The 27,820-nt window shown below is 43.0% G+C and overlaps 1 protein-coding gene across 2 annotated transcripts in view; it reads right to left on the bottom strand.

Annotated features, from left to right (window-relative positions):
- ABTB3 (ankyrin repeat and BTB domain containing 3) overlaps positions 1-27,820 on the bottom strand; it is a 162,881-nt gene that overhangs the window by 59,964 nt on the left and 75,097 nt on the right. For both annotated transcript variants that reach the window (XM_058022372.1, XM_058022373.1), the window contains exon 2: positions 9,976-10,125. In XM_058022372.1, coding sequence (XP_057878355.1) covers positions 9,976-10,125 — 150 coding nt within the window. The remainder of the gene's footprint in view (positions 1-9,975; positions 10,126-27,820) is intronic.

Raw genomic sequence — 27,820 nt, 5'->3', positions numbered from 1 at the left:
GATCTCCTTGCCAGCTGTAAAAGCTGTGCTACATCTGAACAATGAGGGCAACCTCGAATTCATGGCCAAGCACAGAAAGACAAGTCCTCTTCACAAGTCTGTGCTATCCCTTCATCAGTGTCAGCCACCTCTGCTGTTCAGGGCTGTGCTCAGCACAGAAAGGCTCTGCAAGGGCAGGTTACCTGCTCACAACACTGCTGGCTTTTCTGCTATTTTTTTGGCCCTGAAAATATGCCTCAGCTGTATCAGCTGAACACATCTGAAAGGCCAATAAATTCCTCAGCGCACCATTTCCAGAAAGAATACATCTAAAATAAAATTCCCAGCAGTCGCATTGACTCTGTGACTCCATGAATGAGGCTCCTGATGGCTGTGGCATCAGGACCCAAGGGACTTGGCAGGGATCCCTGCCTAGCTCTCCACTGAGCAAATTCTCACCCTGTACCACCACCTGAAGAACGGAGTGGGGAGCTGATCTGCCTGACAAGAGAGCTTGCCAAGTTTATTTTGTTTTAAAATTAAACTCAATGAAAACTTCTGTAATTTATGCATCATAAGCCAAGTGAGCCAACGCACAAACTGCTTTGCAGGCACAGCCAGGGAGATGAAAACATCACATTGTGCAGCGTAAACATAAGAAAAAAGAAAAAGAACAGCAAAGCAGGGGGACATTTCAGGACATTTTTGTTGCCAAAGCTCAGAAGCCACAACTAGAGGACAGGCTCCCAAAGGGCAGCAAAGGCAGCAGCAAGCCCCAGGCTGACATTGCCTCACAGCCCTGATTCCAGATGGGGAAGGGCTCCAGGAGTGTGGATCCACACTGGATCTCATCAGCCCAGAGGAGAAAGGCTGTGCCTCGCACTCCAGCTACCAAAAACCCAGGAAAACACCTCTGTACCACAGTGTGTGCAGAGCTGCCACTGCAGCTGCCAGCATTTCCCCCTGCCTGTAACCGAAGCGGGGCTCGCCCACTGCTGCTGCTCTCAGTTCAGCACGGTCGGTGAATGCAAGGTCCACATACATTTGATTTAAAGATTGAAAATATTATGTAATGTGCATGTTGTGACATGGGCCTGGTTTAAGGCAACACTGAATATTTAGGGAACAGCTTCACTGAGTTCAAGCCACAGATATGATGTGACAGGCAAAGTAAAGCTAAAGCTGCTCCCATCTGCATGGGGGTGCAATACAACATAAAAAAACAACATACAGCATGCAAGTGGACAGCTTCAGTCTAAGTCCTCTCTGCAGTGATGCAGTGACCAGTGAAGCTTTTTTTTTTTTTTAACTTTGTTTGGCTTCAGTAAAAGCTATTATCACTGCTTTTACTATGTTAAGGCGTGGCATTCAAAGAATAACACATCTGTTTCCAATTTTGTACTGGAGAGGGGGGGCAGAGGAAGGCAAAAAAGAAAGAAGAGAAAGAAAATGACAGATGCCCAATGCCCATGTCTGAGAAGCTTCCTGTGGGATTTTCCAATCTATCATGATGAACCTGATGATGCTATGCTATCCCACCTGCTTAGGAGCAGCCTTTTTTCAGACTCAACAACTGCCATTCAGCTGACGGAATGCCTGCAGAGCCACAGCCCTGACATGAATGGCACGGACAGATCCTTACGCAGCCCCTCCTTATGACACCTACCTCATGCTTTTCTTGTTCCGAAAGCATGTCCTAAAACTACCAGAACAACTTAGCAATGATGTCTTTGTACACTGAAATGAGCCACACAGTTCTTTGACCTGTGTCTTTCCTTCAAAACCCAGGGGAGAGAGAGGAGCATCTGTTCCCACTGCAGCTGTCTTCCCACCTGGTGCCCTGCTGTGGCACTGGGAGAAGCAGCAGGAGACCATGTTTTTAGCAAGACAGCATTGTGCAGGCAGCACCCATCAGTTTGATAACGCTGGTCTGGTCATCCTTCCAGCTGTCCTTGACTCCTGCGTGTGTAGTCTGCATTTGGGAATCATGCCTTGCAGTGGGGCATGGTCACTGCAGCAGCGTTACTGCCTCGCTGTGCTTCCTGGGTGAATATTTCCTCCTGCAAAGAGCAGGCCATAGCCACAGGCAAGAGTTGTGTCTGCCTTTCAGGGCCCTTAACAACCTCCTGTGTCCTGTCCAGACCATGAAAAGAAGGAGTATGCCTCAGGAAGCTGCATTCTAGATGCCAACTTCATATCATGGTCAGTAGATTCCCCCCTTACAAACATGTGAGCCAGGTGCAAAACTAATTTTCTTGACATAGATTCATTTCACACTTCAATACAAAAGTCTTGGATCTATGGTTTTGCTCACAACCAGCTCTGGGGAGACTGTATTGGAAACATGAATTTATAATCCTGACAATAAACCATGGTCTATTTAATCAGACTGCTAGCTGGTAGCCACAGCCATTCTGCATCCTTCCCAGAGTGTAGCTAAGTCTCTGCCCCTCTGGTTTCTGCACCGAAGGGGCACATTGGTGCACACACCTGTCAGCACACCACTGCAGGTGAATATGAGCAGCTGAGCTGTGCCAGGTCACCCTCAGCCACCCAAGCCATCCCTCCACTCTCAATTCCAGCTGCACTGTTCCTCCACGATCCTCTCTCTCCAGCGGTACATCAATCTCCACGTTTCAAAAGTCAGCTGAGCCAAAACTACTCAAGCAAAACCTGTCCTCAAATGATTTTTTGTGAGGTTTTCTATTGTTAACTGAACACTACTCATCTATACCAGGAAAGGAGTGTGCACAGAGATAGGGTGGCTGCACGCTACAAAGTGTGCAGAATGTATTTCACAGTGTACATGCTCCTAGCACAAAGTATCTTCAAACATAAAAAGTTGTTCTTGGCACACCATATATTCCAGATTTTATTCCAGCTGCCTCAGGCTGTGGTTGTGCTTGGGGTGCCATAACCCACAGTCAGTGGGACATCCAATGTGCAACAAATTCATCGTTGAGCTCACCTTGCAGAAACTTCCCCAACTCTGTCATCTCTGCTGTCCCACGCTGTGCCCCTATCTACTACCACAGGCAACCTTTTCTTCTCTTAAAAGCCATTCATCTCTTCCACACAAGACCAAAAGAAGGAACTGTGGCCTCAGACTCAGAATTGAGAAGACAAGACCAGGATGCAAGCAGCCCATTTTCTGGCAGTTACTTCTCTGTGGCCTCCCACAGATCATTTAATCTTTTTATCTTCACTTACCCCACCATCACAAGAACCTTCTGTTTATATTACAGAGTAAGTGTTTGCATGCAATTTAGCATTTGCAAAGCCTTTGAAGACTGATAAATTAGGATTGGATACATCCCATTAAAAAGCCACAATAATAATTAAACCCTCTCAAGTTCACATACCTATTATAACAACACTTACACGTTTGGACTCTCCAATCTGACATGGCAAGCTTGATGTTTGTGTCTGATTCCCCTTAAGCCACATCAACTTCAAATAAAACAAGCTTTGACTCGGATGAGCTATTTATGTGCCAACCTAATGCAGAGCCTTCACTCTGCAGAACACCACTGCTTTATGGACCATCATTCCTGGATTTTCTTTGGCCCATGTCCTTAAACAAAATTTGAGCGCTCCAATGGCTGAGCAGGCCAGCTAGGAGTGCTCACCCTGACCTGACGAATTGCCTGTGCTCTGCACAGCAGGGACGAGGAGGACAGCAGAGAAAGGAAAATGCCATTTGAATCCCAAGTGTGCTGTGATGCAGGGGTTCAGAGGGAACAGGAGTCTGTACCTCAAATGTGGTGTACAATGGGGAGTTCTGCAGGAGTTCACATTGGTGTACATTGGTGTTCACACTGGTGTACTGGGGAAGGCAGGTGGAGGTTGGAGCTCCAGCCTTCCCCAGCCACCACAGCGATGCCTTTTGCCACTAAGCAGCAAACCTGAGTGGGCTTAAACACAAGAGGTGGAAGCCCTGGAGGAACAAAACCACCCTGGGCTTGTCCCCAGGAAAGGCAATAGTGGCTGAGTCTCACCCATGGAGCTCAGGATCCAGAGCTCATCCCAGAGGAGCTCAGGATCCAGACAAGCAACAAGACAATCTGCCCTTGCTACCCAAGACAGAAATCCACTCCCTTGGTCAACAGGGAAGTCAAAGTAGGGTGTAACATGGTATTTTCAAATTATCCTCTCTCACATTTCATCTCACCTAATAAATAAATGTATTGTTTTATGGCTGATGACAGTGGGTATCACGGGGAAGAGAAGAAAAGCAAGATGTTGTTTGGGACTATTAAGCAACCCACAACCCCTCCTGTACACAGATGCAGACAGTGAATGGAGGCTGTAGTCCCTCACTCAGAGAGGGCAGCAAGGAGAAGGGGGTAGCAGCTAGGGAAGCGTGCAACCAGGCAGCCCTTACAGAGCCAAGAAAATACCTACCATTTAACCACTGAAGCACTGCATTCATCTGCTTTCTGTTCTCTGCTGAGGGGGGGGACTTTCTCTGTTGAGGAACATCTCAACAACTTCTAACTATTACACAAAGACTGGATGATGTGTGGATATCAGCAAGGAGGAGTTGCTAATTAGACACCCAGAAAGCGGGTGAGTGAGGACCTAGAGACCTTGGGCAATAACCCAGTGGAGGGCCCTTGAAAACCAGGAAAAGCATCACTGTATCTGGAGAAGTGATACACAGGCTGTCAGTCTATGGCCAAACACTGTACTGAAGGGAGCACTTCCATCTGAATGGCAGGTTTGGGCTAGTACCTCTGCTTAGCTCAGCACTGTGCTCCATGAACCAAATCATTTACAGGGAATAAGCTTGGTCTTACTCTACAAATGCTGCTTAGTCTGAGAAATACATCTGACAAACAGGGCTTTTGTTCTGGCAGTAAATTAGCAGACATTCCTGTGACAACACCCCTTCAGATGCCACGCTTCCAGCAAGCACCTTTACCCTGGCATTTGCTTCTAAGCCTAGGTTTAACCTCTTCTTTGGAGCACATGAATCCATTTGTATGACTCCTGCAGTGCTTCCTCCTGTTGGCTGCAGAGGATTGAGACTAGATGAAAAGGAAAGGGAGGGGATGCAGACTTTCATCATCTCCTCAGCTGAGGCTGCGAGGAGAAATGAAAAACAGTATCAGTATGTGCAATCACATTCCTACTTACACTTGAGCAGTAACCCTTCCTTTCATCCCTAAAAGGGTGCCAAGATCCCCTGTGAGGCTTATATTTTGGAAATATATGCATTCAGCACTGTGGATGCAAAAAGATGATGCTGGGTAATGAAAAAAGGGGATAGAGGGTGGCATTTTTCCAATTACAAAAAGGAAAACCTTGCTGAGACCTGAGTGGTGACAGGAAGGAAATACCAGCCTGAACATCACATGTAGGGACTGCTCTAAGTTAAACACCATTCAAAAGCAAAAAACCTCTGATACTAGCAGTGTTAAATCATATCTTCAGATTATCACAGTTTAAAATGAAAATGATTATTCATTGTGGTTAACACTTAGAGTGATACCAGCACCAGTCACTGAGGTTTGCACAAGTCTGTGTGGCAAACTTCTCACCCAGGAAAGCCATAGGAGACTGGCCATCTTTGCACCCAAAACAAGCCCCTAACAGTTTTTTGCTCTAACCTGAAGACATACACTAAGAGATGTTTTGGATGACACCCTAAGCCACGGTTTATCTCCCTGTGCTGCTTGAGACACACAGCCGTCTGCAGCCCTACAAACACACGTCAGCACAGGGTGGTTGTCCCACGTCAGACACTAACACCTTGACAGTCTTTACCCCAAGGCAGTGAAGGACAAGTATTTCTTGGGGCCAGGATTGGTGCCCAATGCACTTTCAGGCTCTGCTCTGCATTCTCACCAGCTGCGTGCACACTCAAGAGCAAGAGGGTCCTCCTTCACCCTAAAAACAGCAATGACCTTCAGTTATGAGCCTCATTCCTTCTGCATTTGGTCTCCAAGCCAGCAGCAGTATTTTTAGATTGGATGATGAATAGATGTCTTGGAGCATTATGCAGTCAAATATAACATAAATTTTTGTGGATTGCAAACATGCATATAAAGAAGTTAGGAAAAATATTCAAAGGTCAAAATGCAGTATCATGGGATTTCTCCACAGCAAAAGCTCTCCCTAATGTTCCTGTCTTTTTACTACTCAGTCTACTTTTTTTTTACATCTGAAAGGGAAGAAATGAAAGAGATGTACTAGAAATCTAGGAAAATCCCAAAAACTTTCTGAAAAAAACCCAAACAGATCTACTCCTTTTCTCTGCTAGGTCAGGTCTAGAAATACAGGAATCTTCAAGGAAAAAAAAAAAGGGGGGGGGGGATAAAAAGAAAAACAAAATCCTGTGAAATATTTTCTCTAAGATTCAACAGTGAAATACTGTCAGGCTACTGTTTAAAATCCTATTATTTTTTGCTGTGCTTCAGTTCTTCCCAATGTTGTCTATATAATAAGCATTTCAAATGAAATTACGTTATTTTAAAACACACCGTAGTAGGAAATTACAATTGCTGAATACTAAATGCCAATATAATATAGACCAGATTTATAGTTGTTCCTTAACTTTCTGCCATGTTCATTATATTTTAATGAATAAGGTTTCACATTAATTTTTTAAGCCTTTGCCTTGGAATCATGCATTACTGCTGTAATTGTGGTGCAGAATTAAGTGTCTATTTACATTCTCCTCCTAAGTCCTGGAGACAAAACCTCCCTTTTTTTTTTTCCCCTAAGTCAGCAACATCACCTCTTGTTCCTATTTTCTGGAGAGAGCCCCATGGCCAGTGGCACTGCCACTGCCAGCCAGGCCGTGTCCCAGTGAGGACCAATGCCTGCTGCCTGCTGCGCCTGGAGATGAGAGCAGAAGCACCAGGTGAGCAGGATTTGGCAGGACCAGGGCAGCATCCATGAGTCCAGATGCACCTGTCTGACTAGGATGACTCTTCAATGGCAGCATCACCAGATGGTGCTGCCCTCCCCATCTGGTTGTATCTGCCATCCCACCTTTCCCCAGTTTTCTCCTACCTTCTGTCACACCCAGGGAGACCCAGCTTACCTGAATGGTCTTTTCTAATACACTGACAATACATGAAAAAACAAAGGGTGCAGACACACAAGGACCATTGTGGGTAGGGCAAGGTAAAGGTAGCATATGATACAAGGCTTTTTACCCTGTGAATCTCTTCTTCGCCTAGGACAGACTGTAAAGAAATTAGAAGATGTGAGCAGAAATACAGGCGCTGGGCAGAACACAGGTCTCATTTGCAAGCTGTTGTCTTCCACGGGACAGATTTGATTCCCTGGTCTCAAAGGCTCCAGCAGCTCAGCAGCTGGTCACGTTGCTCCATGCAAGGATGCTGGGTATAACTGAGAGCAAGGGAAGCCCTTCCTCTGCACACAGACACTTGTTAATTCCAGTTATTCTGTGTACTTACAATACTTGAATTATTCATGTCAATAAACTATAGGAAATCTCATTCAATTAGAATTGCTTTTTAAAATATTTTTTTCCTGAGATAAAATTAAATTGCTTTATTACAAGATTAGTCTTGCCCTTGTTTTTGTGCTCTTTTGAAGCAAACAGAAATGAAATCCTGGCTCCTGGGATATTGCAAGCTGGTGGGAAAATGCAGACACATGCCTGGGGACTACTTCCTCTGCTGGTCCACAAGCCGAGTTTCTGTCCTTGTCATCCACTTCTGGTTGCCATCTCCTCCTTCCTCTTCATGATCTTCTTCTCAAGTGCTATTCTCTTAATTCCCTCCTATCCAGAGAGTCTCCCTCATCACCTTTATTCACTCCCTCAAAAGCAGGCACTTTTCCCTATTCAATCCTTCCCTCATATCTCACTTTCTCCATGGCACTCTTGCCATATCCACAATGTCCATCCCCCTCACACCACCAGGGCAATAATAAATCCTCCTTTGCCTTCTGCCTTCATGCTTTTATGATTCCCAGGTACTCTTGCCATCTCCTCTCCACTGCTCTGCACTTTTGCCCCATGCTGTGGTTCCCCACCCACCTCCATGGCAGAGGTTTTGCTGTGACCTCTGGCTCACTGCTGATGCCAGAGACAGACACACAAGCACTGAACAAAGAGCAAACCTACTTGTATCCCCCCACTGCTCCATTCTCCTCCCACTTCATGATTTTTCCTCCAAACTCACGAGCATTTTGCCCACCAACATGCTGCAACTCCTTCCACATTTCACAGCTCAGTTTTGAACTCTGCACCGGCACTGCTCCACAGCAGAGATTTCTACCCAACTGAGCATATCAAGCCTTGCAAGCTTTGCCAGTTACTGCTCCTCCCACTGCTGCTTCCCTGACATGCATCTGCTTGCAGCAGCCAGGGAGGATCCCTTGAGCGGGCCACAGGGCTTTTTGGAGGGCTACCAGCCTGCTGGATGTGCCAGCCTCTCTGACAGCGGCATCCAACTCCCACTGGAGTGCTCTGTTCTTCCACCTGGCCACCCTGAAGAGTGTTTTGCCTCTGTTTCCAGTCAACAGATGCACCAACCAAGCATTTGAATCTAAGGGAGGACACTTAGAGGTGATAGAGTTCAAACTCTAATATGGGATGAGGTGCTCTATCTAAGAAGTCTGGCTTTTTGGGTTGAGTACAAAGGTCCAAAAAAATCCAGAATAAAAACCTCACCCATCATGAAATACCCACAAATTACTCATATATTAAACCCCAACCATATGAACTGTAAGAAAGAGAGCTGTATTATGCATAATTTAGTTGGCACACAGACAGTACTGTTGTGGGTTTCATGCACGTGAAATAAATGAGCATAAATTACTTCATTTGAATAACACCAAACACCTGATTCCAGAGACGGAGCAACACTTCACACTAAGGCTCTTGGCTTGTTGATGCTGCACCAGAGCAAATTAAAATTAGCAAGCTGAAAACAGAAATTCACCCTGTGTCTTGTAGACAAACATCCTTGGTGCACCCACATCACGGCCCATGAACAGGAGGAACTGAACCATGATGATAGGATGGAGCTACAGAGGAGACTCCCATTGATACAGGAAGTTTCAAAAAATGCACACACAATTCATCAATAAGAACAGCAGTAGGTTGGAGAGGCTATATCTTCATGGATTTGAGTATTTTCAATTTCTCCCCAAAATTTCGTAACAGACCTCAGGAAAAGAATAGTTGATAGTATTTCTCACAAACCTCAGGAAAAAAAACCCACTTTTTTTGTCTGAATGATTCTGTTTTCCCACACATAGCTTCCTGTATCTAACTAGACCAGAAACAGGTGATTGGAATGCTTCTCTCTTAAGAAAAAAGAAGTTTAAATAAAGCACTTCTGGTAATTTTACCTCCATGTCACATAAGGATGCATATGACCTTTGCTTCCTACCATTTACTAGTGCCAAAAGCCAAGTTTTCAAATTTTGACAAGTATCACAGATTCCCGCATTTCTCAAAATGTTATTTGATTAACAGCAAACAATTATTCTTTCAGGAGTGAATTCCTCTGCTGCAGGTTAGAGTTGTAGGGCTGGAGAAGGAAAGGCAGGTAAAGAGATCTTCTCTAAAAAAGAATGAAGTAGATCTGCCTTAAAGATGTGACAACATTTCCTTTACTTTTTGCAGCCTTCAGCTTTCTGCCTGGCCATCATAAAACAGACATTCCACTGAAATGAGACAGGATATCAATACAAGAGACACTTGCAAGGCTGAGAGGTACTCCCAAATACAACACAGGGAGGATGGAATAAAGCATCTTTCACCTTTAAAACTGAGAGCAATGTTTGCAAACAAGCCATAGGCATTGCTACGAGTCTGCACAACACTTCTTTCCTCCTATAGTTTCAGCCTCATGAACTAGCAATGGAGAATGAACACATCTAGATCTGCCCAACATCTCCAACATCATGCAGCCCCCTCATCTCTCCTCAGCAGAACTGGGCAATGCACTTAGCTTTGCTTTACTTCAAGGAAAGAAATCCAAATACTCTCAACAGCCTGGTACTTACTGAGCTCAGCGATGCTCCCCACGCGTGTGGCAAGCAGAGACTGTTCGATGGTCCTCAGCTCTGACTGGCTGAACATCTGCACCTCCCCGGGCTTGTTTGACCTTTGCTGGTCCTTGTGAAGGTTCAAGCTGTCCGGCAGGCAGAGAACACCTACATTGGATAAAAAGAAAGGAGAAGCCCAATATAATTTCAGCTAGTATGGTAACTTTGCTGCCACCACCACATTGTTTTGGGGACATTCCAAGACACAGCCTGCATGTGCAGAGCTGGAAGACAACCAACATCTGTAACACAATGTCACCGATGACTCATGCAGAAGTGGCCCTTGTTAGCCCTTCTGAATATCTTCAAGCTGATTACGATGTCACCTCAGGATAATTCTTACAGAAAAACCTAGGAGGATTGCTCAAGGCGGAGTTCAAGAAAGTTTCAAAGAAGCCTCCAAGAAACTACTCTAAACCTACACAAAATTATTAGAAAATGGTACCTAATGGTATCTCAGAATTCCTAAAGATTGGCTTTCAAATTATATAGGAGACAGACAACACATTTACAGCTTTTTCCTGCAAAGGGATTTCACTGTCAATTGCCAAAATAAGGGACAGCATCAAGATGCTGTAAGTGTCATTGATGGCTGATTGAATTTCTTTTGTAAATACAGCTTCCAGCAATTGAACTGCTTGGGCTCCAAAAGCCCATTATGCAGAAGCCCTTAGAGCAGTGAATTTTTATGGTGCAGGGCAAAAATAAAGCTACCGACATAAAATGATTTACATACACATTCATTCAGGCACAAAAGTCACTTTCTGCCATGACATGTAAACCCTCAGGAATAGATGGAGGGCATCTATTTATTCACCAAAATCATTGTCATGCTAAAAATCAGAATGTATTTACAAGAGCAAACACTGCATTACCAGCCTTGGGCAACAGCTGAATTGGTCCAGCTTGGAGAGCAGGCTCTCCTCCCTTCCCAGGCTCTGTGTACAGTCAGCTCTGGCTATGCTTTTCACAGCATCACCTTCCTAATCCCTCTGGGATATATACAGGTGGAGAGCCACTGGAGGCAGTGGAATTGTACCTCTTTATGATGATTAAATATCATCTCATCTCCAAATATTACCTTTGAAAACAAGCTAGAGTAGGAAATGTATTTTTTCCATTAGCTTTTACTACTCCTTTCTTTAAATACAGTGTAGGTTCTACCCTTATGGACCAAGCAGACTTTGCAAAACCCATTAAGGAAGAGGTACATATTTAATGTTTTTCTTCAAGGGAAGAATTTGCTTCGTTTCCGAGCTCAGTAAATATATGGCACCCAACTGTAATGACCAATAATTCTGTCAGTAGATTGATAGAACTGTCAACGGCTGGACCACTGCAGGTTCAGGAAATGCAGCTGAAAGGAAATGCTTCTCAGAGATCTTGTTAGCTTCACCAAACCACTTTGGATTCCCCTCCTCACATCTATCTCCTCCCTGCAACCAATTGAGTCTGCAAGTTATATTTGCAGCATGGACCTAAAAACATCCATCCTGGGAGGAGAGAGGTGACACAGGTTCAATGAGCCCATTCCAAAGAAAAAAGCAGGGGTATACCCTGGGAAAACCAAGACCAAAGGTCTTGTCCACCACCGCCTTGAGACAGCAGCCTAAACTAGGATCACCCTCTGCACGCAGTGGAGATGGATGAGCAGGAACACGTAATTCCCAGCCCCTGGCTCTGGTCCAGGCTTGTAACAACGCCATGAATGTGTAGAAGGTCATGAGAGAGTAACACAGCTCGTAAGAAAGTGCCCTGGAGAGAAAAGAGCAGGGCACCTGACACAGCACTGGGGAGGGAACAATTCAAAGCCAAGAGGTAAGGAAATAAAAGCAACAACAGCTTATCAAACAAGCTCTTCCTATTTTCCTGCCATCACTCAGTGGCTGACTCTCATAAACACTTGGTGCACTGATCAACATTTATATTCTGTGGATGTACAAAGCTTGGGAAGTACAACACCTGCATTTAAAATGCAGGCTTGCCTGCATATTTTAGTAAGTATTCTCTCTCATTTTTTTTAGATTCTTCTTTATCATTTTAATGGATAGAAATTAAAAACAAATTGGAAGAGTCTTCCCTGCAGAAAACAGATGTAAAAATGATCTAATATTCTAAGAGATTTCTAAAAACAAGAAATAGAGCACAATCAGCTTTACGGCATCTTTAAAAAATGAATTGGATAATTTTTCTACAAAAACACACCTTAAGTGCAGAGAAAAAAATACTGTTTTAAGATAACTATACAAATAAAATTCAAATGGTTTAAAACTATAATTATATACAGAAGATATTTCTCCAAGTGATTGATGCAGTGGGATATTAAAATTTTATTCTCTACTTTGCCTATGACTCTGTTCCCACAACTAGGCCTTTTCCTTACAAACAGCCCTAATGATTAATTACTCTTGTCTTTAGTGAGGGAAGCATATTCTTAGGCTCTTGGAGAGAAAAGCACCAATGAAATGCAAAATGAGCTATTGTTAGAAAACTTAACAAATTATAGGATGTGTCATGCCAAAGGGTTACACTTGGGCTGGAGATTAGCAGAGACACACAATAGCCAAACATCTGATTCTTATATCAAAACTATAATTGACCAGAGCGAGTGACCAGTGGGGTGATGGAAGATTTGTTTGTAACTCATAATTTTGCCGGATCAAATCTGGTTTTCACAAGCATGGAGAAAATGAATTGTATGGCTTGGGCATGCAACTCAGCCAATCTTCTAGCTTCAACTGTTTCCTCCAAAAATATTAAAGCAAGTAAAATGCTTTTTAGAATAAAAACTCCCTCTCTTTTTATCAGTGTTTGATGTAAAGCTCAAATTTTCTGATGTAAGGCAACAGCAAGGAAGAAGAGAGCACTGAAGGGGAGGAGAAAAATACAAACACTTTGTGATTATAAATATCTTTTTTTATAGATAGAAAATGCTAAAAAGCCACCATCATCTTTCACTGGTTTGGCTACAGTTCAACTTCCTTATTTTCATTCTCTGCCAATTGGTATTATTCACTTGCTTTTTCAGCCTTACTGTGTATTGAAGGTGAGGACCTCAAGTTTCCAAAGGCCTGGAAATCAGGAGTTTTTCCCCGTTCCTTTTCTGGCTGTCACTGCCAATTCTATCTGTCATTCCACACTAAAGATTTCTGTGCAGTATCTTCAGATATGAACAGTGGTACCTGCATTTTCTCTCAACTGGCACTGTTCAATGTCCTTCCTTTCTGCATGGTTACTCAAGCCTGTGCTCTTCTGTGCCCATGATTTTAGCTCTCTTCCTGCCCGTGATTCGCTGGAATGGCAGTGAAGCAGTCAGCAGCTGCCCGATGAATGCCGGGCCAGCCTCCATCGCGCATCCCTGTCTGCTCCGTGCCGCCCAGCAACGCACCAGCCACAGCCCAGCTGCTAGCAAGTGCTGCAGCAAGGCAGGACGGCCAAAGCACTTCGTGTTTTTGGGTTTTTGTCACCTCTTCTGGTGCTTCCCCTTGTCTCTGTACCCTCCCTGGGGCATGGATCTGCCCAGGACTTGATTGCATGGACACATCCAGAATGGGCCATACCCAACACTGCTGTATTCACTTTGCCCTGGGCCTCAAGAGTACCCTGCAATCTACAGGTGAAAGACTGAAGAGAAATCATACATTTTAAAATCAGCAGGAAGCCAAAAAAATGACAGTGAAAAGCTCCTAATGCTCCCCCCACCAAAACTCTAGAGAAAAAGCAACATCATAGAGAAAATCTGATGCACAATTAATACATTTCACATTTTCCTGCCTTCTGGGCCCAGCTAAAGCACAAGCCAGAGCTCAATCCCTAAGGACTTAAAAATCCCAAACCAAGTACTGCACAAAATGAAGGTGCCCAGACTTTTTATATAAAAGGAGCAGTTATTTTAAACCTTCATGCAAACTCATCCAGAGATTGGGGCACCGGTTAATTCTTCCAGCTTCCCCATGCACATTCCCACCTCTTGGGCTTAGCTGATGCACCACCCTGCGCTGCAAAGCAAATTTTGGCACAAAAATACATGCTTTCCTGCATACTTCTTTCAGAGCTTGCCACAGAGCTGACCAACGCTGTCCTTGCAGCATTGAGTGCATCACACAAATATCCCAAACTCAGTGCCCAGCAGCAGTCCCAACAGAGCTCCTCAGTGTCTCCCCAGAAAAACAGCCTGAAGGACCTGAGAGCCAAGAGCAATCCCAACACAAGACACAGCAGCCATTGTGTGACCTCTTACAGCTTTTCAGAGCAGGAGATATACAGGGATTGTAGACCACACTTCACCTAAATACAGAGAAGTCATTTAAAAAAAAAAATTTGTAAAATCTAAGCTCTACTTCTTAATTTAGACAGATACCTGCACTTGTATACCAGCTCTCGCCCAAACAATTCCTGAAGTGATGGCACCTATGGTGCCCAAACCTCAACTATTGCTGAATATATATATATATATATATATATATATATATATATATATATATATATATATATCTGTACATCTGTACATAAAGGGATAGAACAAGGCAAGTAAGAAGTGTGCCCTGCCTATAGTTATGGGTCTGCAATATCTAATGTCATCCAAATCTCAAATTCTTTGCCTCCTCCCTCTCCTCTTTAGTATTCAAATTCCATGCTCTAAACAACACAATTTTTCAAAGGCATTAAATTAATAAAAACGCCCACTGAACAATGTGATTCAAATTGACCTATGGCTGAGTAATCTAGCAGATACCTAATACAAATGTGTTTGCTTTCACTAAAAACATAAGTGCTGTAAACACCAAAAATACTTTTTTCACATTACACCATTAATTCCTTTGGAAAGATTGCCAGACTTCTTTATACCAATTTAGAGTCTGAATAGAAACATGAATGCTTTGCTGCTCTCTTGTTATTTTTCTTTAAGTGCTACTAATTTCAAGAGAAAGTAATTCAAATAATCTTTTACCTCCCTCTTTATCTATTACATCTTAAGCAAATGTATATATCTGGAGAAGAGTTAATACTCCCACTGCAAGGAATAGCTGGATCCTACTAAGAGTTTATAGAATTTAAGTGTGCAGGATAGATATAAGGCAAATTGCTATATAAAATGAGCCTGAAAATGGTAGCTAACCCTGAGCTGTCCCCAACACGTGGTGTTGCATATTACATTGCTCAAGTAAATGCCAACCTTACCCAGGAGGACTACCTTCAGGAGTAAAAAATCTCCTCAGTCATCACAATTTATAAATTTTATTACATGGGAACACAGGACCAGAAAGTCTTTAAGACCACTCTTCTCTCATAATCATGAGAAGTTCAAGAGCTTGCAAAACATCAATAAAAAAAAACAACAACAAAAAAACCAAACAAAAGAAAAAAAAAAACACAAAAAACCCACCACAAACAAACAAAAAAGAAAAAAAAAGAAAAAAAAACCCACAAAAAACCCCAAACCAGAACAAAACGAAAAAAACCACACAAGAAAACCACAAAAAAACCAAAAATACCCCACAAAAAACCCCACCACGACCAACAAAAAACCCCTTTTCTTCCACAAGCTCACGTACTAAAATACTTTTCAGCACCAGAGAGCATTCCTGACATCTATATAAAGGTGAATGGGAAAAAATAAAAGGGTCAAAGGTATTGCCAGCGGCCTTTACAACAGCAAAATACTTGGCTAGGTGCAAACCCCTCTTGGCTGGTATTCCAACATGCAGAACACTCTCCCAGCCCCACCCCCTGAAGTCGTGGCGACCAGGAGGACATGAGGAGGGCACCAGCCAGGTGCTCAGCCATTGGGAGGGATGATATGGGATCAGCAGCACCCTGAGCTCAGCTCCCTCACACCAGGTGCACGGGAGCTGGTGAATGTAAAGTGACACAAACTACTACAGGCCAAGCTCACACCTGGAAAGAAACCCTATGGTCTCCATTGTTTTAAACAACCTGCACCATCATTCCCAGGCTCGGCTTGTCCACCTGATGGGCAAGGCTGATGGAAAACATTCTCCTTACAGAAATGAGAGCACGGGGAAAACTTTAAAGTGAATCATATCAGCCACTGCTTTCAGCTAACAGACGTCCTGGAAACCATTCAAGGCAAGAAGAGCAAAGTATCTTCTTTCCACACATTCCAACCCAGTTAAATAACAAGGAGTGGCTTTGCATGGAGAAAATGCAAAGCACTTGGGAAAGCTAGGTGGTGAGATCAAGTTTCCAGAACTGGAGTCTTACAGTAGGCAGAGCAGCCCAAATGAGGAAGGGTGGAGCAGGAACAGGAATCAGGAGACTACAGGGACACTGCCTTTGTGTGTCTTTAACACCCCAACGACATGAAAAGGCATTACAAAGCTCTATACTTCACCTCAAGATGCTGGCACTATGCAGGTAAGGTAATATTCATATCTAATATACAGAGAAAGTGCAATGAAAGAAGAGAAAGTGAAGCATAGGAGAGTTTAGTAACTGATTCAAGGTGAAATAAAGTGTGTCAGAGAAAACCAGGAAAAGACCATTAGGCCTCTAGTTAACACACTTTAACCACGGGAGATCACTCAATCTCTCCTGGAAAAAAACAGGAGAAGAGCAAATGAATAATGCTTAAAAACTACAGAACTGAGAGCCTAACTAAATCAACCAAAGCAGAGAGCACCTCTCTGTCAGATACCAGAGCAGATGCTACAGGAAGACAAAATAATAGAATTATATTACAAATTGTGATGGTGACATCTTTTCTTGTAACAAAGTTCCTTAGCAGAGCACATTCTACTTAACTGGGATGTCCTCCCTATTAGGATCCCTCTAAAGGCAATAGTTTTTGCCTAATGATAATGAGTGGCAATCACTGCTGCTTAAAATGGCATAGAAGTAACAACAATTCAAATAAATTAGGATATATTCTGCTAGCACCAAGCAGTTAAGTGGTGCACAACCAAGTGGAACGTGGGATGGATTTCATTGTTCAGGCTATATATTACAATACAAAGAAGAATCAGAAAATTAAATCCCCCTAAACATAGAAACTTAGCTCCCATATTACCAACTATAGCTCTAAATTTATTTTTATGAGGATATAGGGAAAAGAAAACCTTAAGTCTTGCCAAACTGAATTGCTAAACTTCAAAATTCTCAAAATCACCACAGAGACAACTACAAAAGCAGTAAACGTGGAGCAAGTCAGTCCGTGAGAGAAGTAGTGGAGATCCATCTCCCCGTGCGTATCCCCAAAGTCCCGGTTTCCTAAAGCAGTCTTTGTGGTACTGCTGAAGGTGCTACTTTCCCATGTGCATCCAGAGGCTGGACAGACAACACGTGGGATGACAGCACAGTGAGGGGCAGCTGATGCCACAGTGAGGGCACTGATAGGCACCCTGTGCCTTCACCTACCTGTGATTTTCACTACTGCTCTCTCCCTGCTGGCCACAAAGGGGCATTTTATCAACTTTGGTACAGGAAAATTGCACGCCAGCACTCTGCTCAGTCACGCTGTTCCACTGTCACAGTGACCATAAAAGCTCCAGTGAGAGTTGTGATTTTTTTGGCAGGGAGATGTTAGAGCTGACATAGTGCATTAATTTCATGTTGAGCACCCATCAGCTTGAGATTACCCTGATCTAAACTATGCTGCCCTAGAACTCATGATGTCTGGGGAAAAGGTTTTGTCTTTTTGATAGGAGACATTCAGATACAAAAAAAAAGGGGGAAAACAATTTAAAATGCCAGTACCATCTTCCTTCTTTGCTACATGCAAATAAATATAACACATTCAGCCTTCAGTGTGGCGACCCAAGAACAAGCTGAGAGGTCATAGGAATCCTGACGGAAGAAAAGATCACAATGAATGTGTTGTCAGTACCAGAAAGTGAGAAAGTTTGAAGAAATGCAGATTTGATGGCAGCCAGCTGAATCATGAGAGTGCTCTTGCAGCAAGACCTAAGACACAAACTCCAGGAGGAAAGGGATGTGCTCTGGTAGAAATGTGACCCTGGGAATGTGCAGGAGTACTAACTCATGCAAAAATGGGTTTGGCTAAAAACAAGCACAAGTTCCTCTTAGACTGAGAGTTCAAAGAAGGTCTAAGCCTTTGAGTCACCAAAAATGACTAAGAATGTGTTAATGGGTTTTATTTTACGGACAAAGGCCTGTCAGCTGATAACAGCCGAATGAGAGAGGATTCAGTGATTCATAGCTATAATACACTTTCCCAGAGCCTGTAGTTTCCTTCATTCATTACCTGGCCCCCTGAAATGCCCAGCCTGGAGTGAAGCCTTCCCCTTCAGAACTGTGATATGGGCACAGCCTGAGAACCCCACAGTGCTGATACAGCATCTCTCCTGACCCAGCCCTGTCTCCTCCAGTGTTTGACACACAAGGCACCAGAAGCTCTATCATGTATGAGCAGTGAGCTTCTTGTAACAATGCTGGTTTGGGCTTTTGGAGAAGACAGACTGAGGATCAAATTGCAAATGAGTAATCCCACACAAGGACGTCATCTTCTGGTTTTGCAAGACCTACAATCCAAACAGGCTCATGTTCCAGGTACTGCAGCTACAGTAAAGCAGCACAAAACGCCTGGTCCAAAAGAGCATATTTTCCATTGCTTTCTCTGTGTGCCACCATCCTTTTGCCATCAGATGTCTTCAAGGGTCAGGCACATCGTTCCAAAACCACGTGCTTCTGTTTCTGAGCAGTGGCACTAATACTCCACCATACACTTGGCAAGAATACTTTGAAAACCCTAAAAAACCCCTCTTCCATTTGCTTCAATATTTGCAAAGATTAGTATGCTTTTTACAGGTGAAGGAGTTGCTTGCCAAAAAGCCCTTTCACTTTGGAACACCATCAGCTTATCCAAAACTCTATAAATCATACACAGCAGAACAGACACACAGTGCTGAGACTGAGCATGGGGCATTCCCATTGCAGGTACCAACCTCACCCTTCCCATTTCCCAGGTGGAAGCAGCTGGAAATGGGACTGAGGTGAGTATGACAAAGCACCTGTGGTCTATGGAGCAATCACTTGCACTTGGGACCCAGTTACATATGCAAAAGGTGATGCAAGCCTGATATATACAGTAGGAATAAGGATGGTTTGCAATTCCAACTAGTGAAAACACCTGACCATTCAAGGGTGAGGTGACTGGTTGATGGGAGAATGACACCACTTCCTGCAGAGCTGGGTGCTTTCTCTTTGCTTTTTAAGTCACCTTCCACAAATGCCAAAACCTTGGACTCTGGCCCAGGCAATGCTACCATATCATCACAAAGCTGCTAATATCATCACCATCCTTCAATTCAAACAACTAAACCATCAGTCCTAAAGGTTTCTGGGAAGGAACCAGGTATGTGTTTTAATGAAACAAATATAAAATAAATAAAACTAGTTAAGTCTGCAGTCAGTAAGCCATCAAACCTGAAAACACATGACACATAGGGGCTGCAAGGAAAGCCCATAACCTATGAATATATGTGAAGAAAATTGTACTACAGCTGCATGTTGCCATGCGTCACCAAGAAAATGCAGGCAGTTCTGACAGAACTCTCACTGACCTGGGGTCCAGATGTTAGCCCCCCAGAGAATAAATTTTGCATAAGCTGGAGTGTGTGGAGCCCACAGAAAAGTGTAACTAATTAGTCAGCTGTGCAAGCAGTTGAAAGGAAATCCTATCAGATTAGCAACTCCACCCTCACCATGAAAGCCCATGCTTAATGAAAGTAAATAATGATAAAATGGTTTAGAAACACAAGCTGCTATTTACTGGCTTTAGGGCAGTATCCCATCACTCCAAGAATTGACTATATTCCCTCCCACCCTGCTAAGGATGCACTAAGCAAACAGATTATCACAGCAGGATAAAAACCACCTACCCACAAAGTTTATGATGCAGGATTATGGCAATCTCCTGAACTGCCTACAAGCCCTCAGCAGGACATGGCCCACAGCCTCTGTGTGGTTGGGTACATCACCTGGGGTGTCCCCAGCAGGTGAGATGCCCCCACCTGTAAACACCTGAGCTCAGAGACTGATAGCCATAACCTGCATGGGACCAAGGTACCCATCCTCCCTCAGGAAAGGAGAAACTTCAGCATGTGCTTCAGTGGGGCTTTGCCATGTATTTACAGCCAAATACTCACCTAAAACTTCCACTGACTGGAAACCCTGGATACCAGCCAGATGACAGTCCTTTCGAAAAGTAACCTTTACATTCTTCCAAAATTCCTCTTGGCTTACTAAATAGAAACTGCCTGTTAATAGCACGTGTTTTACCATTCAGTCCTTTGATATACAGACGCCCACAACAATAAATCAGTAATGACCAGTAAAGGTTAACGTATACACATGCATATATATGGCAAAATCATTACAGACTATGAAAAAAATTTACAAGAAGAGAGGTTAGACTATGCTGCTAGCACACATTTATGATCACTTGCCCTACAGATTGCCTGGCTGAACCCATTTTAAATTCAGGTTTTATAGAGTTGATAGACATACTCTTCCCTACCCAGCTATAATACAGACTAACCATGTTCATGTGCATGAGCTCATTACATGGCTACTGTTTTTTCCAAAAAAGACTTAAATTTATTTTACAGACATCTAATAGTTCCTTATAATCCGTGCAGCGTAAGCATCCCTACATTCTGGATTTTACACGAAGATACAGAGTTTTACTCCTAAAACAGCTAGCACATTTTTTAAAATTATGCCCTCTATTACTTTTCCTATAGAGAAATGGCTGCACATTTATTCTTAAAGTGGTAAAAGGTCAAGTGCAGTTTTCATTTATGCGAAATCTGAAGATTTGAACCTTTGCGTTATTAATCTTCTCCTCTGCTTCACCTAGGAACTCACAGATCAACACAGACCAACAAACACCAAAAACCCTGTAGTACAGGAATATATGACCATTTCTATGTCAGAGCCTTCTCCAGAGCTCTGAACAGACAGTAGTTAATGAATAAATACGTTCATTATTTTATCTTTGTGGTTCACTCTGGCTTCCAGCATGACTTTGACATGATGCATCTTATCCATCGTCTGCTTTGAATAAATGCCATTCCCTGTGGGCTCCCATCTTTTCACTGGTGCCCTTCCAGGGACTGAGACAAATCCACAGCAGTGCCTTGGCTGCTCTGTGGAGCTGCTTCACCTCCAAGCACAGCTCCACCAAATATTAAAGCACCGAAACCAGGCTGAGGAACAAACCACAGGGCAGTTCTGCTCCCACAGCCTTGGTCTTAGAAACAGATGAGACAACTCTGCTGAAACTAAAAAGAAAAATCCAAACAAAAAAAAAACAAACACACCACACACAAAAAGCCCACCATTACAAAAAAAAAAAAAAAAAAAAAAAAAGTATTTTAAAATCATTCTGGGGGAACTGAGTGCCCTAGAAAAAGTTAAATACTGCTGGACCATATCAGAAGCAACTGAAATCAGGGACATCCAACAATACAGCAGGTATCTGTAATTGCCTTGGCAGCTACATCACATCTGCTGATTTTATCTGCCCTCCTCACTTTGAAGCAGACTGAAAGAAACCAAACGGTGTTTGGAAACTTCCAGGCAGGGCTTCAGTGGGTCAGCATTACATAACTGATTGGCTGACTTAAGCAGCACTATATGCAATGAAAGACACAGAAACTGAATATAACGCTTCAAAATTGATTAAAGTCAAAATCTTAGATAGGAAAGACACCAAAATTAACTGTTAAACCAGTAACAATAAACTCCATTTCCTTCACTCAGGTACAGTCCCCAAACAAACGCGTCTTTGTGGCATCATGCAGGTGGGTACAGCTCCCAAAATAATGGAAGTTGTACCTATTCCAATCATATTCTCTATGGATAGACACAACAAAATGCTCCCTGGTTTAGATTTCTTAATACTAGCAATTATATGAAGCACAGGGAATTACATGAGAATTATGAAGTTCATTTTATTTGGGAAGGACATGGATTCAATGAGAACTACTGTTTTGCAGCATAAAAACACACCATGAAATTTAATTGCAATGCACAACACTAGAAGCGAGTTTTCATTGCCTCAGCTGCACATCAGAAGGAAAAGGAACAAAAATAGACTAAATTTCCCATCTGAAAATACAATAAAATACAATAAATTTGTAATTAGTTATTTTATTTTTGTTCTAGTGAAACGGCAGAACCTTGCACTTTAAATAATTTGCAGATTTGTGGTCTCCAGCCATGAGAGGACAACACACTACCACTGACCCTAGCCACAGGGACTGCTACACAAGGCCAAGAGTGATCTATAAGCTTCATTAAGAGATTTAAACAGATTTCATATATATATATATATACATATGTACACATACAATGGGAAATCAAAGCAGGCATTTGTATCCAGGTATCCAGACTTCCCAGAGAGCATCCACTGTTGAAAAATTGTCATTTACTTTGAGCTCATTTGCTCAGAAATATGTAACCAGGGAAGCAATTCTTGCTAAGAGCTGGAACAGGAGTAGACTTGGCTGTGCAGAGAGATGCCTGGAGGGCCTCCACATACACCCCCTCTCCTGGTGGGTCTTTGCTGGAGCTTTTGCTTTTGGACAACATGCAAACAATGAGCCCTGTTTTGCTTTTTGCTTTTGGACAACATGCAAACAATGAGCCCTGTCCCCTGTTGATCTGTGCTTCCATTCCACCTCAAAAGTTAACAGGCCCTAGGGTCTGACTCTTCTCCTCAAAGAAGAGCGAGGGCTAAGCCACAGTACAGGGCCAAGGATGCTGCCCCAAAGGCACCTGATGGCTTCTGAACATGGTGCGCAAAGCACCAACCCATCAGCAAGAAAATACCTTATTAGGTAAATCAATGCAAGTTCTCTCACTGCTGTGGTCTTTTAAATGAAGTTTTAATGCACTCAGAGACCAAAAATTACTAACTAGTCTATGCACAAGCAAAGCTGAACTGTTCATTTTAAATAGGAAACTATCATTTTCTCTTGCACCATTATAGATATGTTACACAGATGCAACATGTGAAAGATATGTTGCATATGAGTCATCTTTTCTGATGCAAGGTTTGCATAATGAGAAAGTTCTTTTGTCCAAATTCTTCATGTTAATCATGTCTCTAAATAACTAACAATGGATTTATTGGACACTCAAAATGGTTTGTCATGTAAGAAAGTTGCTTCTAACCCTAGCAGATGTGGAAGCAACCTCCCTCCTCCTCAATTCTGCCAGTATGAGAACTGAAAGATTGCATTTAATTCAGAAGAATTTTGACAAAAAAGGTGAGCATCTTTTCTTTTTCCACATAGAAATTGTGGAATTTGTGGAAATTGTCGTGGAATTTCCACGACACAGGAAAGCAGTGAAACATATTCACTTGAAATGTCTAAAGCTTTTTCCTAGGGCAGTTTCATCTTTGTTCAGCTGGTATACTTTGTCCACTCAGCTTAGCTATGGAATTTGACACATTTCTATTTGGTTTTTGAAATCAATTGTGTGAACACACCACCCGTACTGACTTACAACCATGGGCTCTCTCCCCACTCTGCTTAGGCAACCACTACTTGAAACTTTGAATTCAGAACAAACTTTATGGCCAACAGACAGGGAAAAAACCTCCAACTCAAGTGATTTAAAGCAATGAGTGTAACAAACATGGTGAAAGCAATGACAATGTAACAGTTTGAAAGCCTTCAAAACCAGCGCTGAAAATTACACACACTGGGAGTGTGTAATTTTTAAAACAGGTTTTAACCTCCACTGAACGCCATAAAGAGCAAAAATTCTACCAGCTCACATTTATGAATCCCCAAGTAACCTTGACTTTGCCCTGATCAGAATGTGAACAACTGGAACTTTGAGTCAAGTTTTTCTTCTTCAGAGACAGTTGAAAAGAGGAACTAAGGATCTGTCCTTTGTGTTTGGCTATGGATTGGTTTTAAAGCTGCCACCTGGAAATGCCACCACTGGAGTTCTTAAGCTAAAAAGTGTTTCGGAGGAGATCTGACTCAGAAAGGGCAAGTCCAGCAGCATGGCTTTTCCCTGCACACTCTGAGATAGGGAAACAAGATACAGACGTCGACACCAACTGCCCTGGACTCATTTCTTATGATCTTCACAATCTGAATTGTTCATACAACAAACAATACATTCTGGGGTTGGCACATCATGACGGGGTGAAGTAAAATATGACTGCTACAGACAGTGCTTGAAGATCTCAGAAGAAAATGAGGAAAATATTCTTGTGATGACTTCAGAATCATGGGAAATAGGCAGGATGAAGGAATGGCTTTCATGTGCCATTAAAGTATGATTAAAATGTCCTTAGGCATATAACTCAAGGGTCAGTACAGACCAATATAATGTAGGAAAGAGAGATAAGGAGCTCGTGAACTCTGGTTTACTGACAGGACATAAAAGATTAATGCAAGCAGCAGTAGAGAAGGAAAACAATAAAACCATAAATGATGGGAAATAATCCTTACACTAACCCACTCCACACGCTTTTGGGGAATGAACTGACAGCTGAGTGTGCGATAACATTCACATGATCTACCATCCTCATACCTTTCATGAGTTAACAGCTACTCACTGAGGTGTGTGGCAGCAACATGTAAGGACAGCTCTGTTGAAACAAACACCAGTTTGCATTTCATTTTAACTGTGCAGCACACCTTAACTCGGGTACTTCAAAAGCAGACTGACCAAGAAGTCAGTCTGAAGCAAGCAAGAAGAGAGATTCAAAATATGTAATACTACTGCAGAGACAGATTATGCATCCTGCAAACAGCCAGAACATACAGACCCTCTTTGAAGGAAGGCATGCATCATTAAGGATAGCAACTAAGCAAATGTCTCATCTAAAGACCAGAAATATGTTAATAGAGATGTACTACTAAAATTTGTTTATAATGAGGGAGGTAAAACACTGACATAGATTTCCCAGAGAGATGGCAGATGTCCCATCCCTGGAAACATTCAGGGTTCAGACTGGACAGGGCTCAAAGGATTCTGATTGAGTTTAAGATTCTCTGTTCATTGCAGGGGGTAAGAATAGATGGCCTTCAAAGGTCCCTTCCAGCCCAAACCATTCTGTGATTCTATGAATCTAGACTGGGTGGAAACATGTTTTTGTCAACTGGATAATGGCAGTTTATCTACTGACCATGAGGCCTTCAGGCCCTGCCAAGCCCCAGCTTGCGCAGCCCATCATCTCAGCCACACAAACCCCTGCAAGCACCTAAGCCACCACATTTCCCCCGGAACTAGGAGCCCATGGTGTCCCACCTTGCAGCCCAGGTGCAAGATACTTGACTAGTAACAACTAAATTGTTTGGCTAATACCCTGTTTTGATATTGAATGCAGATTCACACACTATTGCACGCTGCAATAGCTGCCGCTAAGCTGGGCAGACCCCAGCGTTTTGGATGTGGAAGGTGACTCCCACAAGCCTGCAAGCTGCCTGCTGTGCTGGAACTCAGCTGGTGACACCACCAGTGAACTAGCTGCCTGCGGAAATCCTGTTCCAGCGACAGCTCCCCACCGGTGTGGCTGTGCCTGTGCCAACACCTGCTCTTTATTCAATTCCCTCCATTCGTTTTTTTTGGCTGCTGACCAAATCTCCACACGCCACAGCCTACAGCCGGGAATCGGTGAGGGTGGCCAGGGAACAGCAGGGAGGCCGATGACACAGACACACCACTGCCAGCCCAAGAGAAAGGAAACCAGCACTGCCCTGAGCTGGGCTGGCTCCTCATTGCTGCAGGAGGCCTTTGCAGCCACCCCAGGCCGTGAGAACGACTTGTCCCGCTGAGGGACGCACGTGACGTCCGCAGGTGCCGTGTGGTTTGCGGGCTGTGGCTGCAGGCGGGCTCCGTGTTCAGCTCGTGCAGCTGCACGTGTGGGTGAGCATCCTCTGGCTTAGGGGAGCCACCAGCACAAAGCAGCCCTCGAGTTCGTAAAGCACATTGATGGGTTTGCTTTAGCACCACAAACTGAGTGCTACTGCAAATGACTCCCATAAAATGAGATACATGGCTGTAATAAAGGAAACAATATTTACCAAGATACTTAGAACTCTTATTTCAATATATATCTTCAAAGCAATTAACTAATATTAGAGCATTCATTTTCCTCAGGCCTCCATGACTCCAGTGGGTATGGTTAGACCTCTCAGTTTACACAATTAAGGTGTACTACTTCCAATTTGCTGCCTTGAACGGGAGCAGATGTATCAGTACCTGCAACAAAACCACAGCTCAGAGGACTTAATCCACGAGCTCAACCCTGCCTGGCCTCCAAAAATACCAATGCACACTCCTGTTTATCCCTGTGTAAAACTAGTGATGCCACAGAAGCTTGTTTCAGTGGCATTTAGAAAGCAACTTGAGAAGCACTACGCCACATAAGCAGCTCCCTCAGTAGGTTTCATCAACAAACCAATTCTCAAAAGAAAACTCTGAAAATAGGAGCTTCATGGTGGCTCATTTAAACATGGGCAGATGATGGCCTCAGTAGCAGAAGGGCACAGGCTCTGCTCCTTGGGGGCATTTAAAAGATTATTTGGCTATCCAGAGGTGAGAATGAAGTGCTCTTAAAATAAAATGCTCCCCTCACCCATCACTGTGACTTTAATAAATCCAGATGTATAATATTTCAATTCTTAAAACTGTGTCTTGTAAAAAAAAAAAATCAAAAGAAAACTGCAAGGACAAAAGCACACTCTGTATTCATTAAAGAGCTCACCAAACTGTACAGCCTACCCGGGAGAGTGAAAGGGGGGGAAAACCCCAAAACCAAAGTACAGACATTTCAAATCATACAGAACAAATATTCAAGGGCAGTGAAATGTTATGAAGTAGCTTAGCTGACCTGTTTAACAGTCTCAAAGACATTTTAAAACATTTCATTACTGGGAAAACCAAATGTCAAAAAGCCCCCAAATTGGCCTAAAAATAAAGTAAAACTGAAGGTTTTTTTATGAGTAAAACTGGAGTTCTTTCATTTGCTGCTTTATTCCCACAGCTTTCAGCACACCCTCTGCTCTAGTCATGTTGTCAAACTTATCTCTTCTAAGAAGAAAAACAGAAAACACATTCTCTTGCATGTCAGAGCGAAAGTCCTCAAGAAAACCCAGGAATTCAAGAGCTGGAGCTTTAGGAAAACTATCAAACAGGCAGAAAACTTTACTGACCACATCAGACATGGTTCTTAACTGTATCCTCACTGGTATCCCAGCCATTCAGTCCAAGATTTTTAGTAGCACCTTTCATAGATTTACAGGCAATAAATCTATCAAAGCCTTCTGCTTTTCTTTCATCTTTTTGGGGGGTGGGGGAGGGGAAGATAAAGAAGAATGCCAAAGAAAAGCTTGTGTTGTCTGCTAGGGAAAGAGAAGACTGAAAATAATTCATTGTTACAAAAAGGAATCTGTATTGACAGTTTATAAAATATGGAGTAATACACATATAATTCATGCAAAAGTCCCAAAACAAGAGATTATTTCTCACAAGTTCTTTCATGACCTTACCATTATTTCTTAAATCACTCCAACACTTTGAGCTTTAGAGATATGAAAACAGAAGAGAACCCTGCAGGTTTGGGGATAGAGGCAGAACCTGGGGGCCAAATGCCAGAGCAGGGTCCCAACATCTCTCACTGCTGGAGCTGCTTGGTGGGACTGGAGAGCCCAAGTGCTTTGCAGAACCCCTGTCTGTCACGCTTTGAATGCAAACATGCCACACAGGACTTAATAGAAATTAGTAATTGTATAAACCATGGTGATTTTAAGTATAACACAATTTGAAAATTTTGCCTTGGATGTCACAG

Source organism: Melospiza georgiana, chromosome 4 (assembly GCF_028018845.1).
Source record: "Melospiza georgiana isolate bMelGeo1 chromosome 4, bMelGeo1.pri, whole genome shotgun sequence".
NCBI classification, from domain to species: domain Eukaryota; kingdom Metazoa; phylum Chordata; class Aves; order Passeriformes; family Passerellidae; genus Melospiza; species Melospiza georgiana.
The sequence above is the reverse complement of the archived record's forward strand: the minus strand, read 5'-3'. Positions and strand labels throughout refer to the sequence as shown.